Genomic DNA, 18,740 nt, shown 5'->3' on the forward strand with positions numbered 1-18,740 from the left:
TACCAAAGTTTTTTATTTTCCAAGTCATTTCCAACACCACACTTCACCGACACAACTGCAGTAAAGTGTTGATAACCTAGCATGTCCACTAACCTCAGGCCGCCTTTATGAGGCCCTGGAGATCTCAACAACACAACCAATTTAGGATGCTTATGTATGTGTATATACATAATTATATATATATAATTTCGTGACTACTTTTTTCTCCTCAGACCCATAAGTTCCCTGAGCATTTTCTCTCAGGTGAGATTTTATTTTCTTCTGTTCTGTTGAAAAATGCTGTGGTCAGGGAACACTCTCAACCAAAGTACACAACTGCTTAAATGTGTGCCTCTATCTTTTTTCTTTACTTTTAGTCTCAATACACAAAAAGATCATACTTGAGTTTAATTGTTCAATGCAGCTTCACTCAAATCCCCTAATAACTTGGCATCTCATTCAATATAACACATCAGTTCTCTGACCCTCTGTTCTCCTTCAACACTAGCTTTCTGAATTTACTGTTCAAATACTCAATTGAACAGCCTCTGGTTAAGCCTTACTTCCCCTCAAAGACACTACTAGCATTGTGCTTCAAGGTCTTTGTTCAAGTTAAGAATGCTTCCCAAGACTGAGCCTTCCATTTATTCCTCATCTACGTTATGCCTTTCCTTACTCTTCAGAAGGACATTTTCGTATTTATTTTAAATACTGTGTTACTACCCCTTATCTCACCCAAAACTCATTTGGGTTTACACACAAACATGTGTACTCGAGGCTTATAGAAAGACATTTAATTCTGCTAACAAGCATTTCCTTAAGTTCTAAGAGGGCAGAGGTGCTACTTCATTTATCTCTGAATCCCATGCTCATATCACAGAGGCACATAGTAGGTACTTTCTAAATAAAGATAAAATTGAAGAGACTCAATATGAAGAAATAATTTTTAATTGTTTACACTTAGAATCTGTTTTATCTTATCAAATTCAGAAAATTATACCCCAAATTTTCTGATGTGGCTTTTGACTATACACTTGTCACCAATCAATAGGAATCCTAATTAATTTGTTGTGGCAGACACGGACTCAGCTGTATCTTTTTATTGTTGCCGATGTTGTATTTCTTTTGCAACTCCTCAGCTCACAAACATCATACACATAATCTCTCAGGGGAGCCTTGGGTGCCAGAGACATCTGCAAGCTTTGACGTTGTTGTCATAGGGACAGTCTCCTGTTGTTCTTGGGATGTCAAATAGAATGTAGAAGAAGAAAGCACAGTGTTAATGTCTTGAGAGATTGCATCCAAGTCCTTTTCTGTTATCTTAGTAACATTTTAGGTCACTGAAAATGCCAGAATTACTGTTTTTATGATTTTACTCATTTCTATATACTGAGTAGATTGTAATATCTAACTTTCTTCTAGGTATCTCTTTATATTTGCATAATGTTCATGAACAATTACAAGTAATGGTTTTCCTCATTTAGTTTGATTATTACTGTCTTTCAGTTTTTCAATAAACTGATAATACTCAATGAAGGTACAGGACACTGGGAAGCTCTGCCTCTTAAGAAACAGTGTCATTATAAAACAAAGTATTGCTGGGTGGTGTTGGTGCACACCTTTAATCCCAGCACTCCGGAGGCAAACGCAGGCAGATCTCTGAGTTCAAGGCCAGCCTGGTCTACAGAACTAGTTCCAGGATAGCCAAGGCTACACAGAGAAGCCCTGTCTCAAAAAAAAAAAATCTAATAAGTAAAAATATAACCAAGTATTGGTTGCATTGTATGAGAATATGGTTCCTACCTTTGTTGTTCAGATAAGCAAAGTGTAGAAACTATCTTTTTGACCACGACAATGAGTCAGCCCTGAAAGTTGCTTTTACTTCAGTTACAAGGCTACCTTTGTAGCAATCTTAATTTGGGGGTCTTGTTATTGTTTTTAATTCCTCAAGGATGTTTTAATTGCATTCACCACTCCCCAACTCCTCCCAGACCTATCCCTGCCTCCCTAACCACCCAAATATGTGTCTTTAAAAAGAAAATCCCATCAAGTCCAATGTCTTCTGCCTACATATTCTTTCTTGGATGTATGATTTTCCACTGAAGTGTGTTAGTCTTCTAGAGTCTACACCCTTAGAAAACTTACCCTTCCTTTTTCCAGCAATTAATCTCTAATAACTCATACCCAGGCCCTGGGTTTTGTGCTCAGCTCCCTTTGCCATGCTAGGATTTGGTCTGGGCTGAGTTCGCCCAGGTCTTGTGCATGCTCTGTGACTGCTCTAAGTTCATATGTGCAGCTTTACCTAGACAACACTCTTGTCTTGCAGTCATCCACCACCCCTGGCTCTTACTATCTGTTCGTCTCCAGTGACCTCTGGGCCTTAAGATGCAATATAGATATCCTATTTATAGCTGAGCCTTCTGGTCTCTCAGTCTCTACATCTAAGTCAGTTGGGGTCTCTGTGCTAATCACTATCTAATTCAAACAGAGGCTTCTCTGATTAGGGTTGAGAGACACATTAATCTATAGGTATAATGATAAGTCACTAGTAGTTGGCTTAATGTTTTATGCATTTAACATAGTAAGTTCTCCTCTAGAGCCTATGATCTGTTTATTCATAGGTTCTTGGCCCCAAAATGGTGCCAGGTATGGGTTTCATCTTGTGGAGCTAGCCTTATACCCAATCAGAAAGTGGTTCCAGGTTGTTCATGCCACCATTATGTAAATGAGCCTAGCTTGCCCAGCCAATCATTTCTGTAGCTTGCAATGTTGACAAGTAGATAATGAGTGTGTCATTGTTTCACAAATGGCCTCTTCACTCAGACTCTTTCCTCAACACCCAGGAGCAATGCATAGTATGAGTTCTTCCTCAAATTCTCTGCCACTCTTTGCTCACAGAATATTACAGCACAACTATTATGGGTGATGTTGACACCACCCATTTCCACACCAGCCTATCTGCTGCCATTTAACTGCTCCTGTCACCACGCTGCCCTGAAGAAGACATGGCTTCCTTACATTATTGCATGCTTTCCTCACATAGTCCATTCTCAAGTCTGTACCTTGAGTCTCAGTTACATGCATGCCCTAATGTCTAGGCAGATAAATTCACAAATAACTAACAAGTATCATATTCTGCCTGAAAATATACAATTTGATTAAATGAATGAAATACCAGTTTTAAACACAGGTGGTTTCTGTTTTCTTAAACTTCGATCCAACTTAGGTAACACGTTTTAAAATGTCAATAATGACTTCGTTTACTGGAATGTACTATTTTCTAAAGAGATCGGCTTTGATGGATATAAATGATTTTAGTTGAAAACTGTTATAGTCCATTTAATTCAGCTCACTAGGTTTATGTGAATCACAAAACTATTACCTTGGCTCTATCATCCATCTAGTGTCACTTGCTTTATTAAACTCTAAGCTCTGAGAGGAAATCAAGGAGCCTTGTTGTATTGGGTTAATATTATGAGATCAAGCAGTCTTTGCATACAAAAGCATCATTGCCTTGGAATGTTGATAAAGATCTTATCTGCATTATGTGGAAGAGAGAGCTGTTGGATTGACTTGGAAATAGACTTAACTACTTTTCTACAGAATGATTTGTGGCTATGAGTAACAATATCAGTCTCGAAGGCCAACCCATCATATATTTAATGTGCCAATTTTGAAGCTTTCATAGAGAATCCCATGGGTTGCTACACCACTTTTGATGGTGCATAACATGTAACTCAAGCTTATAGAGAGACATTCTAGCAGTCGTACGATATGGTGTTATCAGTTTTAATTAGAAGTTTCTGATGATGATAAATACTGATGGAGCAATAAAAACCCCTAATTCCCCTTGAGAGACATTTGTAGGAGGCAGTTTTCAAATACTCAGTAATTCTGTTCTTTTATTAATGGCAAGTGAATCATGAAAGGTCATCTTGCTTTCAGAATGATTGCATTGCTTATTTTAATTTTAATCCCTGCATCTCCTTTAAGTTACCTATAAAATGAATGTAGAAATGTTCATTAATTCTACATAACATTTTATTTTCCTGACCTTTTCCCATAAGCAAAGTATATGTATTACTTAATGGTTGCAGAAGCTTTGGAAACTGAGGGGTATAAGTACCTACTACTTTTTCCATTTTTATTGCAAAATTAAACTCTAGAAAGTAAACACTCATGCTTGAACATTTGTACAGGGGAGTTTTAGCATTTATATTCATAAGAAGATGAGTCTAAAATTTTTTATTTTGCTTCATTATATATTGTCTATCAATAACACACAACAAAATTATAGTTTGGATTTCTATTCCCATATCTAGGGATACGGGATGGGGTGTGGGGGTTCTGGGATGATGTAAAGGACCTACAAATGCTTAACAATATTCAAATTTCTAGAAAGAAACACATTTTCTGGTGTTTTACTAATATTTAGGGTAATGTTAAAAAATATATTAACCAAGAATTACTCTGTGTATGTTTCATAGACCATCTTAGAAATACACCCATTTCTTACATCCAGGACTCACTGGTTTCCTTTTACATTCAAGGCATAGCAAAGGTCATTTGCTTTGGTGAATGTGGATAAACTATCATTTCTATGTCTTACATGGGTATATTAGCTGAAAGAAGAAAAGAAGTTTACTTCTGACTACTGCCTAATCTGAATTAAAAGCTCTAATATATTTATCAGGTATTCATGAATTAGAAATTTGCAAATGTAAAGTTACCTATCTGACAGCTTCTTGTGAGCCATCATTCAAACAAGGGGGGTAGCAGGCTTGCCTAACATTCCTTGTGATGGAAACATCTGAAGTTGACCTAAGATTATAGTGGAACTGTCCTTTGGTTAGACTACATAAGCCTCAAGAGTCTTACATACTACTAACCTCCAGAAATCCTTCCTCTTTAATAATAATGTGCTTGGTCATGTGGCACGTCCACAGTCAATCAGTTGTGCAGTAAGTTGTTCAAGTGGGTATGAATGAATCAACAATGTCTATAAAGGGTCAGAGTTCATCGACATGGAGACACAGGGATCTTGCCATAGGAGTTTGAAAACAGTAGGTATTTAATCCCTCCAAATTGTGAATTTCTGATATCTTTTGTGCATTGTGCAGTGGTAGCAATGGTTATTCTTTCATTTTGAGTTTTTAATTATGTTTGGTTCAGAGCATTCAACATTATTTATAAGTAAGAGGGTGTATCCAGCTGGTCTGCTATTTACTTTGTTTAAATTTAAACCCTATTTTCCTTCTTTTTTTTTTGTCAAAATCTGGAGTACAGAATAAAACTATCTGGAAATATAGCAGGGATTCAAGGCGCTCCTCCTCAGCTACTTTATGGTTATATAGCTTATTACCTCCTTGCCTCTTAATTCCCTGTCCTGTAGAGAGCTGGATGACACTGTTGGGCAAGGTGGAGATCAAGAATTCTATTTGTTGAATGCATTTTCTTGTCAAAGTAACATGTCTTCTCCTTTGCATGAGGAAGATCTCTGGATTTTTCCCATGAACTTGATGTCTTTTTTTTAAGTTATGTTTCATTTTGTTTGTTTGTGTTTATGCTTCTCTTGTTTCTATTGCAGTTTGGCCTTGGTATTGCCAACCTACAGTTTTTACTATATAAAAGCCAAACTAGAAGAGACAATAACTCAGGCCAGATGTAAGTACTGTGAAAGCAACTTCAGGATCTACTTGTTATCTCCTAGAGTCAGATGTTTATACCTAGATTTTGGAATGCCCAAGGCTTATGCATTATAGTAGGTATTATTATCAAATCTACAGCAATGATTCTAACCCATTCCAAACATGCAAGGAACAAGAAATATTCTACGTGGCTAGAATATGAGCAGGTGCTCCAGTCCCACTGGCAGTCCCACCACCCTCCCCTGCCTTGCTATGTGCTCAGAGAATCATTGCAGTGCTGTGTGCTCTGTGCTTGTGTTTTAAGGGTCTGTGAGCTGATGTGAAATGTTTCACATGCTAATACCAACATGCTCTCTGCTCATGGCGCTGTGCTAGCAAAGCTTTTCCTTTTCTTCTCTTTCCTTTTCTTTCTCTCTTTTTTTATTTTTTGCATTTGCCTACAATAATGTGCTTGGCAGTTAGCTTTCTTTTTATAATCCAAATTAATGTCTCAGTAACTCAAATAAATTCACTTTTAAGCATCCTTTGGAATGTGGAGTAAATAACATCAATGCCTATTTCAAGTCATTTTTAAGTTTTATTTTGTTTTTGATGGCTAGATTTAGTTAAGCAAAATGACCATCATACTTTTTGTTCACCACTCAATGGTTACTAGCAACCTAAATTTTTTTCTGTTAGGATTCAAGGAAAAAAAAATACATATGTATATATATATATCTTTTCCTAGTTCCATGTTTTCTCTGCCTATCCTTTTGCTGTTTGTAGCAGTGTGAGACACTTCTGCATTGTAGAAGATTAAAGTATACATTTGCACTTTCACTCCATGGGTATGATGGTCTTTTACCAGCGACTTTGCATGAGCTAGTTTCTATGTGATAGAGGAGGGGTAACTAGTGAGTCTTTGCTCATTGGTGAGTGCTTCTGTTCAGAGCTGGCGTCATTGGTACTGCACCCGCATCAACCACTTTGCAAAAACAGACCCTTGAAATAACCACAGTACAGAGAGGGGAGAGAGTAAAATTGACAGAACAGAACTTCCAGCCTTCAAAATACATGGTTTTTCCCAAACTACAGCTGTACATAAATGGACCTTTGATCTATGCACAATATTTTTATTCACGGTCATTGAATAAAATATTGCTTGTGACCCCTTTACTTTACCCTCTTCTTTTTTGTTTCCCTGCTTTCTCTTTCTGATGGATTTACAGCAAAAAAGGGAAAAATGAAGGGCAAGTATTTTCTTGTTGCTCAATTTCTTTCTGTTTAGTCCATTACAGCATTTTCACTAATCTGCCCATTCCTCCTGGCTGTTACCCTCTGTGCTTCTCACTTGCTAGAATTGCCTCCATGACTACCCGGAAGTTGGCAGCAGAACAGGGCGGGTGTGCCTATGTTTGCTCACGCAACCTGTCACACTCCAGTTGGTTTTAATTTTTTGTAGGCTCACTATCATGTTCTTTTTTCATCTTTCCACCTACTAATTCATACCTAATATGAAGATTCGTATTATCTCACCGAATGCATTTTATCATGATAATAAATTTCTTCATTGGTATCTTAAATAAAACACTTGCTATAATATATGTATTAATATCTTAAGATATTTAAGTATATTAGATGAAGAGCATAAATAGCATTTTATATGTAATTACTGCTGTAACTGTCTAGTGAAGCTTACCCATATTATGATCTTATTATATTGGGAAGCATTAAGAATCTTGACAGTTAATTTGTTTCAAGTTTAAGATGTAAATAGTCTGTTTAAATTTTTCTTACTAGGTGCTCTTTGCAATGTCATCATGTTGCCCTAGACCCTCGAAGCATATGCTCTGTATTGTTTAACTAATCTTATATCATTAAATTTTCAGATTCAGAAACCCTGAAGCCAGACAATTTTGAAGAATCTGGCTATACCTTCATAGCTCCAAGGTTGGTTTTGTTGTTCTGATTTCTTCTGTAATAACTCATACTGTTGGCTAAGTCCTTCAAAAACTCCTTAGTTGAGGTTAGAGTTACTCTAGGCTCATTCTGTGTACACTTGTGGAACCAAAGGGACAATGACTTTTAAGCTTCCAATAGCCTGTCTATATATTCATTCAGATAACTGCTATTTGTTTTAATACTGGGGAAGCAATTGCTGTACATGGAGCAGTGTGTGAACTCAGGTGCATAATGGCAGATAGGACAGAGGGACTCTGGAGTAAACAATGCATCCAATACTGGAGAATTGTCTACTGGAGATTGTATAGCATACACATATAAGCACAAAGGTACTCCATATATATATATATATATATATATATATATATATATATATATATATATATATATATATAATTATCTTGGGAGCATATGTACAGATACATACAGATGTGTAAGCCCACACACTTAAGTATGGAATGTTTTCAACTCAAATTTTTATATACTTAACACAGATTTCTGGATGGTAGGTTTTATTGAAGGATTTTTTATTATATTTATATATAGAAAACTCAGCAGTGTACATGTAACATGCTACCTAGTTTGGTTGTAAGTCTTTGGCTTTTGTCTTTTTAAGGTTGACAGTGCCACCCATTGGTTTTTGGACCTAGGACATTATCTTCCCAGATTGTTATATCTATCATTTCACTAGCTTAACCAGAGCACATTTGTCTTCTGAGTTCACCTGTGTGAGGCAATGGTGCTGCATGTCTTCCTGTGGACCAGCTGCCCCATCCTGGCCTTGATGATGCAGTAAGGGACCCCTATCATGTAACACAGCAGACATCTTTATGAGATTTGCAAAATGTGCAACCAATGCCAGCTGAGCTTGTTTGTTCTCCACAAAGTCGTGATGATGTTGACCGTGATCAAAGAACAGGTGGTCTCTCTAGGGCGTTACCTTGGCCGCAGCTTTCCTCTCAGTGCCAATCCACAGCCTCTGTTTCTTCTGACACTCAGTCTTTAGCCTGTGTGGGGGCAACCTTAAGCAGCTGGCAAGCTGACAGTCTAGGACCTTGTGAACTTCAGGGGGTTCTTAGAGCTGCTTATACAAGATAGGCCTTTGGAGTGGCAGTTCCTTGTGTTAAGGCCATTGACAAAGTGGGTGAGGTCTCTTTGGTGCTGGATGTCCAATGTCTTTTCTCAAACAGGATTCACCACCATTTTGTCCTGCCTCTTCATGACAGTAGGGGTCAAAAGTACCTTCCTCCTCTTGGTTTGTTTTCATTTTAGTGTTTTGTCTAGCTATGGGGGAGGAAAATACATTGCCTCATATAGTGTGTGTGTGTGTGTGTGTGTGTGTGTGTGTGTGTGTGAGAGAGAGAGAGAGAGAGAGAGAGAGAGAGAGAGAGAGAGAGAGAGAGAAACATTACCTCAGGTAATTTGTGTGTCTTGTATGTGGGTGTGTAAGTATGTGCACCCATGAAACCAAAGATCTTTTTCTGTTATTACTCCCCACCTTGTTCCCCAGAGGCAGGGTCTCTCACTGATTCTGAAGCTTGCAAATTCAGTTAGACTGGCCAACTAGAATCTGTCTCTTACCTCCTTCCAACTCTGAGAGTCCAAGTATGCTTAGTGATTGATGCCCAACCTTATTCCATAATTTTCATATGAACATGTATTACTAATCAAGTTTATTTTTCTCATGTAATCACTATCCACAATGCATATCTTCATTCTACCTCTATTTGACTACTTGAAACTAGTTAATTCTTTTCTTTCTTTTTTCTTTATTTGGGGGCCGTGTCTTTAATAGGCAGTATATGGTATCAAAATAAATACACTTCCTATTAATCCAGGCTAAATTGTCTAAGAAAATAGAGATAGAAGATTCCATTATTATGTTTTCAGTTGCATTTTGTCCAGAAAATTTTTAAAGAATCTAAAAAGGGTTCCTAGAGTTATTCAGAGTTAATCCTTTATTTTTGCATAGGAAAATTGCTAAATTCTGCCTCCATTTGAAAATTGGTAGTAGTCGTAATATTTTGAAAAAGCCACAGTTAAGAAAGCTGGTCGTTGGCTTTGAGAGTCCCACCCTCACTGTTCTTTGAAGGAATCATTTCCTCCATTCCTTTTGCCATATCTCCCATGAGGTTACACTGTTTTGATTTTCTCAGCCCTGTCCAATGCAGGATTCTTCCATGAGCTTCATTTCTTCCCACACAGAGAAGTTGCTGAGAACTGAGCCTACCTGAGCTCTTTCCTTATGTGATTCCACCTTCAGGCCATGAGCCATGCATCATTTCTTGCCTACAAGTTGGGGTGATGTCTCCCAAATCTAACATGACAGTTCTAACTGCTAGAAACAACAGATGCAAGTGGCCTGTTGACATTGTAATAGGGAATCAAACAGATCTCTTTCCAGACTTTGTCCACCCTCATATGTCCACATAAGACATTCATGTGTCATGAAAGCCTAACGGGAATGTTTCTTCAATGTGCTTCCAATTCAGTGTCTTGTAAATATTTGTCCCACTTGGAAAGCTCTTCTTGTGTTGCTTTTATGAAGAAACTAGTATTTCTTCAGTGTACAATCTTGAGCCATGGCAGTTGTCCTGACCTGCTCCCATTTGCTGATGTCTTACTACTCATTGATCCCCAAGTCTTGCCAGGTCTATCTTAGGACCCATGTATATTTCTGTCACTCTCTAGCTATTTGGCCCTGGTGTAGGCCAAGGCCTGCTTGTGCTTACAGCTGCATCTGAGAGGATCTCACTTTTCCCCATTTGCTCCTGCTTTCCAATCCTGTTTCTATTCTGTGACTAGAAAGAGTTAGTAACTGAAGGCCTCTCTCTCTCAATGGCTACTTACTAACCAGTGGCTCTGCATTGTTATAGTGATAATCTAGGTTGTATTCCATAGCTTTCAAGTGCTCTGTCTCCAGGGTTCAGAGTTCTATTGTGGTTCCCTTTACTAGGAACTGGGAGCTTGCAGACTGAGAAAGTCTTATTTTCTCATGTAGTGTTTTTGGTGGCTATACTATCTGTTCTGGTTTGGTTTCTGTTGCTGTCTTAAAACACTCTGGCCAAAAGCAATTTAGAAGAGGAACGGCTTTATTTAGATTACAATTCCAAGTACAGCCTGTTATTGAAGGAAGAATGAGCAGGAATTCAAGCTGGAACAAGAGAGAAAAATCATGGAAGAACACTGGTGGCTAGCTCACAAGAGCTTGCCTATCTACCTTTTTTATACAGCACAAGACCACTTGCCCAGGGAATGGTCCCACCCACAGTGGGATGAACCTTCCTGCATCAGTTAACCATCAAAACAGAAATCCATAGACATGCCCACAGGCCAACCTGATCTATGCAATCCCTCAACTGAGATTCCCTTCTTAAGGAACCCATCTGTGTCAAGTTGACATTTGATGTTCACTGAGACACAGTCTGCAGAATTCTTCAGTAGTAGATGTGACTAGTTCTAACACAGACTCCATGGGCCTCGAAGTCTGAGTCACTTGCTGCATTGCCCTATTTTAAAAGGTTTCCCTGTGACTAGACTTTCTTCTACTTACTCAATTTTGCATTTCCACTATGTCTTCACAAACCCCATTAAATCCCAAACCTCAACATCAGCTTGGGAAATTCCAGCCATCACTCTATTATGCATCCTCCTGATTGCTTCATGCAATTTTTCATTTTTCTTACCAAAGATTTAGTCACTTTTCATTTATTCAGTTTACTTCACAGAACTACTATGTGTCCGTTTAAATTACTCTTTGACATTCAGTATTGAATCCCTTGTCCTGTACACTGTAGAGCTGAGTAAATACTTGTTAATTGGAGAATCTAAGAATATATGAATATCATTTTTAAAACCATAATAGCTGTGTTCATGTATGTGTGTGTGTATGTTCGTGCCTGCAGAGACTAGGAGTCAGCCATGGAGAATGTTGCTCCTTGAAAGCCATCCACCTTGGTTTTTTAAGACAGAGACACATTGGTTTGGAACTTAGCCAATTAGGCCAGGCTCTTTGACCAGTAAGCCCCAAGGATCCACCAATCTCCTCTCCATGCCATCATCCTTTATGTGGGTTCTGGAAAGCTAACTCAGATCTTCACACCCTCGTTATCTACTATCCTAATTTGCTTTCTGTTGTTCTGATAAAACACCATGCCCAAAAGCAACTTGGAGAAAGAAGGAGTTATTTTGATTGTGCTTCCACATCATAGTCTGTCTTTAAAGGAAATCAGAACAAGAGTTCAAGGAGGACCCTAAAGGCAAGAAACAGAGGTCATGAAGGAGTGCTACTTATTTCCTTCCTGTGTCTCCTCAGCTTGCTTTCTTATATAACCCAAGACCACCTGCCCAGGAGTGGCACTGTCCACGGTGGGCAGGACCCTCCCATATTAATTATTAATAACAAAAATGCACCACAGAAATGCCCAGACCATCTGATAGACGTGAGTCTTCAGTTAAGGTTTCCTCTTCCCAAGTGATTCTAGTTTGTGTTAAGTTGACAAAAACTAACTAGCATAATTTAACCCTTGTCACCTTGACACAAATGCATGATTATTAAACTATAACCTTCCCTTTATTTTTATCTCCACGTCTCATGAGAACATAACAATATAAAAAATAGTGTAACTTTAAAAGTTACACTGGGCTGGAGAGATAGCTCAGCAGTTAAGAGCACTGTCTGCTCCTCCAGAGGTCCTGAGTTCAATTCCCAGCAACCACATGGTGGCTCACAACCATCTGTAATGAGATCTGGTGCCCTCTTCTGGCCTGCAAGTATACATGTAGGCCGAACACTCTATACATAATAAATAAAAAAAATCTTTAAAAAAAAAGTTACACTGTCTTTAAATTTTTCAGCAAGTCCAAGATCTCCTAACTGTGGGCCTTTGTAAAAATCAAAACCCAAATTATATACTTTCTTATTCTAAAAGAGAAGATTCCTAGCACAATTAAAATTAAATGAAAGCAAAGGCAATATCTAGAAGTGCAAATCAAACCTTGTAGTTCAATGTTCATCATCTTGGATTCACTTAAAGATCTTCTGGGATCCAAAGGACATGGGCAGCCCCACTTCTCTGGCTCTACCCTCCACAGCACATGAATCTTATCTGTTAGGTTCAAGCCAGCTCCACTCCACACCTTCCAGTGTCCTTGGTGGTCATCCTATGATCATGACATCTGCAATATACTATATTCTTTGCTGTAACTATGATTATGCCGTCATCAGAGGTTTTCCCTGGAATCTGCAGGAGTTTCAACCCTATCACATGGTGTCGAGGCTCAGCTTTTTTCCATGATCCCTCCAGATTTAGGATTTTTATTTCAATTGAGGCTCTACCTTCACCAATGGACTCTCCTGGTCTTGCTTCAGGGAGACTCTAACCCTGACACATAGGGCCAAGCCTCAGCTTATCTCCATGACCCTTTTGTCCCTGCATATGGGAGACTCATATCAATTGCCAACTTTATTTGCCAGCTTGAGCTATGGCCTTGCCCTGGTGTACCACAGCATCTGCAAAACTGCCCCTAAGGAAATATTTCTTGGAAAAATTTGCTTCAGTGATGCTAGTCTCTTACTAACAACAGATAATTCTCCATCCTTAGCATCAACTGTCTCAGTAAACCAAAGGTTTTACTTCCAGGGATTTTTTTTTTTTTTAAGATTTATTTTTACTTAGGTAAATGAGTGTTTTGCCTGCATGTAGTTACGTGCACTGTGTGCATGCCTGGTGTCCTGAAAGGCCAGAAGAGGGTGTGCTGGATCCCCTGGAATTAGAGTTACAGATGGTTATAATCTGTTGTGTAGGTGCTGGTAGCTAAATCCAGGTCCTATCCAAGAGCAGTAAGTCACTTCTACTGTTATGACCCATGACCAATCCAGCAAACTCTTAGAAAGCAAGCATTTAAATAGGGATTTTCTCACCATTTCAGGGGCTCAGTCCATTATCAACATGGCAGGGAACATGGTGACATGCATGGTACTAGAGCAGTAGCAGAGAGTGAAATTCTGATCCATAGGCAGCTTGAGAATCAACCCTGAGACAGCCAGATATGGGGTGGGAGGGAGACCCTGGGCCTGGTGCGTCATTTTTTTTAAACCTCTCAGGCCACTCCCATACTTCCTCCAACAAAGCCACACCCATTTCAACAAGGCAAGGCCATACTTCCTAATCCTATTCAAACAATGCCATTCTCTTTTGACTAGGATTTCAAACACATAAGCCTACTGGAGACATTCTTATTCAAACTACCACATTCTCTTAAACACTGAGCCATCTCTCCAGCCCTTTCATAGATTATTTGTGTGTGTGTGTGTGTGTGTGTGTGTGTGTGTGTGTGTGTGTGTGTTGTTTGTTCTAGAAAGGTTCTTTCTGTGTAGCCCTGGCTATCTGGGAACTCACTATGTAGAAGAAGCAGGCCTGAACTCACTTCTGACCACACCCACTCATTCCTCCTTATCCCCCTACACTCCCAACCCCTCCATGTGGGGGATTAACGTCCTGCACCACCTTATGACTTGTTGTGCCTTGTTCTGTGGATACCCCTGGGAGGCCTGCTCTTTTCTGAAGGGAAACAGAGGAGGAGTGGGTCTGGGGAGAGGAGGGACAGGAAGGGGGATGGGAGGAGAGGAGGGGGGAAACTGCAGTTGGGATGTAATGCATGAAAGAAGAACAAATTTTTAAAAAGTCCTGCCTAGTTATGATTATTTTTCATAATATTTTTGTTGATTATTTGGGAATTTCACATCATGAACTGTGAGCACATTCACTTACCAGTCCTCCCAGGTCCATCCCTCCACCCTTGGGGCACCCTCCCCCCTTATAGAAGAGGAGGAGGAGGAGGAAGAAAGAAGAAAACAAGTCCAATTTGTGTTGCCCATATACTCACTGGAACATGGTGAAAAAAAAAAAAAAAAAACTCCACGTGGCCAGCCCCTTAAAGAAGACTGAGTCCTTCTCCACCCACACCAGAACCCATCAGATTCTTAATCATTGGAGTCAGTGTCTGGCAAGCCACACACTCATGGCATGTTTGAATCTGGCACAATATGCTGTGTGGTTTTCAGTTGTCACTATACATTCTTATTATCCAGCAACCCTCATTGTTTCTCAGCAATGTATTGTTTAAATATCTCCTTTGTTTCTGTCCTCATTCAGTGTTCACACTGTCATACAATGCCTTTTTTCATTATTAGACAACAAAAAGGTAGATGATAACTTTAGATTAATTCATAAATGAGCCATACCCAGGGAGAGGGGTGTCTAATTGATTAGTCCAAACAACAAAACCTTTTTGTGTGCTGATACAAGTCAAAATTGCTCTCAACTTAGAGTTCAGTGAAGTATGAGGTGACAGGCAAGGTTAGCCTAGAAAAGGGGAGCATTAAGGAGAAACCAGGGTTCTCTGGCATTCCTGGCCAGTAGCCAGGACAGAGCAAAGGACATTTCCAACTACTGGCCAAGGAGAAGAGTTAGAACTGTTCACTTTCAGAGCCTCAGTTTCAGAATCTCTCTTGTGCATTTTTGTCTCCTGTTAGAAAGGGCACAGATTAGCCATCTAAAGACACTTTCTCAGGGTTAACCTATTGCTAGTCAGAAGCCTCTGGGGGAAACCTTGACATCTTTGAATCTCAGTTTTCTGCACTTTAACATTTTAAATGCCTTTGTTTGGGGATTTTTCAATTAAAACAACAAAATAGAGTCAGAAATGTTTTTAGATAATAAAATGGTAAGTAGTCCAGATATGGTTTGGATAATAATTTATGGTATTTTTTATCTAGTTTCTTTAAAATCTTGCTTTCAGTTTCTAGCTTGTGATATCATAGCTCAAATTCAATATAGATGTCTTTAGACTTCAGGGCTGCCCTTACTTCTAAAACAGCAAAGCCTTGTGGGCAAGTCAGACTTAGCTTTCTTAACAATCCAATGCATTTGCATTATGGAAACTTTCTAAACTTTGCCTCCAAACTAAGTTTTCCACAGCAAGATTATTATATCTAAAATATGAAGCATAATAATTCAAGAAAAATGATTATAGATTTGTTTTTCTTTTTCAGCTAAAAAGTGTTTATAAACCAAACCTATTTCACTTTGTCTTTGGAGTTCTGTCTGTCTGTTCTGCTCTGGTGCTAAGGGCTCTGTGTTTAGGTGATTGCTTTTCCTCTTGAGAAGTTTACCACTTACTCCTTGTCCTGAATGTTGGCTGTGTCCATTGGTTGGATGAGCCTGCTCGATTTACTTGTAAGCTTCATGTACTTTTCTTGTCTTTATGTGTCCTGTATTTCTGAATCAGTACTGTAGTTCTCTAAATAAAATCTGCAAAACTTGTTGGTCCCAGAATCCTGTCATAGAATCTGCCCAGTCCAACTATATTCTTCATGGGAAATAAATGCTGCTTGCTCTCTTTTGCCTCCCTGCTCCTCATAGTAGCAACAGAGACAGTGCAAGCCACTGGTCTGTAGAGTAGAGGCAGAAGGTGCTTGCAAAGGCAAGAGCCAGTTCTGTAGCCGGCTTTCTTGGGCCACCAGCCCCCAAATCATGACACTGAGACTTGTTGTTAGTTATGAATGCTCGGCCTCAGCTTAGGCTTGTCCCACTAGCTCTTAGAACTTACTTTCATCTGTTTATGAGCATCTGTGTTTTGCTTCAGGGCTTTTTACCTTTCTTTCATTCTGTATGGCTTACTTCCCTCCTTCCTCTGTGTCTGCCTGGCCCCAGGAATCTCCCTCTCTTTCTCTCTAGCTCTCTCTCTCCAATCTAGATTCTTCCTCTGCCTAGCTATTGGTTGTTCAGCTTTTTATTAGATCAGTCAGGTGCCTTGGGAAGGCAAAGTAAAACAAATGTAACACATCTTTACATAGTTAAACAAATGCAGGATAAACAAATGCAATACATCTTTACATAGATAGTTAAAGTAATATTTCACAACATAAACAAATGTAACACACCTTTACATAAAGTAATACTCCACAACAAATTTTGCTTTAAAATATCTATGATTGAAGCATTAAAATTATTAAGTTTCTCACTGCTTATCTAGAAAAAGAGAGATAGTCTTCCATGATGAATGAAGCCCTTTACTTGAAATCACTGTTGCATAGTATATAAGCTTGTAAGCAAAAGTCAGATTCAGAGGAAATTATATCTACTACTATAAGCACGGCAGCATCCTGATACAGATCTGAATTATTTGATGAGTTCTGTGGTGATATTATTGATTTGAGTTTTATAAATTATGATGCAGAAATTATACCTAAAAATTATATTTTTCTAAGTAATCAATTTATGATATTAAAAATTCATCTAAAGTACAAGGTAGAACATTGGCTTTTAATATAATAGAATATAAAAGTTTATTGACATTTTAAAATCACTTACAAATAATAAAAAAATTACTAATAAGTTATACTTATCAATAGTTCCATTATTGGAAAAGACTATTACAGTAATCCTGTCTTGCAGAGTGATGGAGGAAGACAGAAGCAGGCGGATTGATTGCTCAAAGTTGGAGGCCAACCTCAACTACATAGCAAATTTCAGGGCCACATAGTAAGACCCATCTCAAAAACACTGAAAATCAAACAAGCAAGCCAAGATCTCTTATTTTCTAAGTCTATATTTTCTTTGGCCCTCAAAATAAGTCAAGAATTTAAGATATTTATAAATATGTAAAACATTACCATGTTTTTTAAATCTTAACATATAGATTATTATGGAAAAGCATGATAATATATGATGAGCTTCTTAATATTACAATGAATAAATATTTTGAATTTGTCTTAATATGAAATTTATAAAAGCCCCAAATTACCATGCTATTTTAGCAAATATATTTGCATTGAGCACCCACTCTCCAAAGACCAGGCAGTGAATATGTACTGGCTGTGGTCTCACCACTCACTACAGTTCTGCTTGAGAGAAAACCATGGGGGTAGGTGTGGGAACAAGCTCAATCACTTGCAAAGCTATACAACCAATAACTACTGTTTCTGTAAACTGTAAAGTGGTAAGGTTTGACTTCAATATCTTAACTATTCAAATCTTGTTTTTCAGAGAATACTGCAATGACCTTACACTCTCGGATAATAATACTGAATTTCTTTTAAATTTCAATGAATTTATTGATAGAAAAACTCCAAATAACCCTTCCTGTAAGTATTTGTGAACTTGTATTACCTGCCTCAGTGCTTGTGTCTAAAGTGGTCAGCTTGGTTTTTATGATCAAATCTCAGGATGGTCCTATCAGTTTATTGGTGAGCTGATTTATTTACTACATGAGTGTTAATGGTAATATGCAGCAATTTGGTTCTTAAGGTTTTATATTATAGCAACTTCAATATTAAGTGAAATCAAGTTCTCAAAGCAAGGTAGTCAGTACTTGAAAGCAGTTAAGTGGTATGCTCACCCTAGTTCCTCTCAAAATTTAAAATTTGGTTTGAGTTATCTATTGGAGATTTTCATAGCAATGCACTTGCTATATAGAGAAAAACATAGTGTATGTTCTTTGAATATGCTATGTCTCAAATTTATTTGTTTTCTTATGAGTAGAGTATAAAGAATAATCACTTAATGGTTTTCTTTCCTTATGACTTAGTTTGATCACAAGCAACTTTGTCTAAAATATATACTTCTGTAGTTGCATACCTTATAAGACAAATGTGGTAGAGATGGAGACAATTTTAATAATTGATTTTGACTATCATAGTTGTCTCTCTGATAAATCTACATCCTTTAAGATTTTGTTTTAAGCTTTTATATATTTAATAATCAAAAATTTTTCATCCTAAAAATAACTTGTAAGAATTCCAGCAGGAACAACTAAAGTGAGAAGGAAGGGAGGGAAGCAAACACACATGAAATGTATCCCAATAAATAGAATTTGAAAAAAGAGAAGAGATGAAACATTCACTTCCTCCTTGTATTTCTCTTTTCTTTTTCTCTTTTAAAAGGCAATTATTTCTATTATGAAAGTCTAGACAAGCATTTTTATTAGTTATCAAAAGTCAGAAAGCATCCTTCTCAAAGTTGCCTCTCCCACTCGAATTGTTCTGTTGAAAACCCAACTTAGTTGTTCCATCTCTCTCTCTCTCTCTTTCTCTCTCTCTCTCACACACACCGCCTCTTATATAAATCAGTTATTAGTGAAGACCATACGTTCCTCACTGGAGTCAGA

The 18,740-nt window shown here is 38.1% G+C and overlaps 1 protein-coding gene across 4 annotated transcripts in view; it reads left to right on the forward strand.

Annotated features, from left to right (window-relative positions):
- The window catches only part of Cacna2d1 (calcium voltage-gated channel auxiliary subunit alpha2delta 1), a 423,150-nt gene that overhangs the window by 378,949 nt on the left and 25,461 nt on the right, over positions 1–18,740 (forward strand). For 2 of the 4 annotated variants that reach the window (XM_036180248.1, XM_036180247.1), the window contains exons 22-25: positions 5,567–5,643; positions 6,836–6,856; positions 7,496–7,556; positions 17,621–17,718. In XM_036180248.1, the coding sequence (XP_036036141.1) occupies positions 5,567–5,643; positions 6,836–6,856; positions 7,496–7,556; positions 17,621–17,718 (257 nt within the window). The remainder of the gene's footprint in view (positions 1–5,566; positions 5,644–6,835; positions 6,857–7,495; positions 7,557–17,620; positions 17,719–18,740) is intronic. The other 2 variants (XM_036180250.1, XM_036180249.1) reach the window with 1 other exon arrangement.

Source organism: Onychomys torridus, chromosome 3, assembly GCF_903995425.1.
Source record: "Onychomys torridus chromosome 3, mOncTor1.1, whole genome shotgun sequence".
Lineage (NCBI taxonomy): Eukaryota > Metazoa > Chordata > Mammalia > Rodentia > Cricetidae > Onychomys > Onychomys torridus.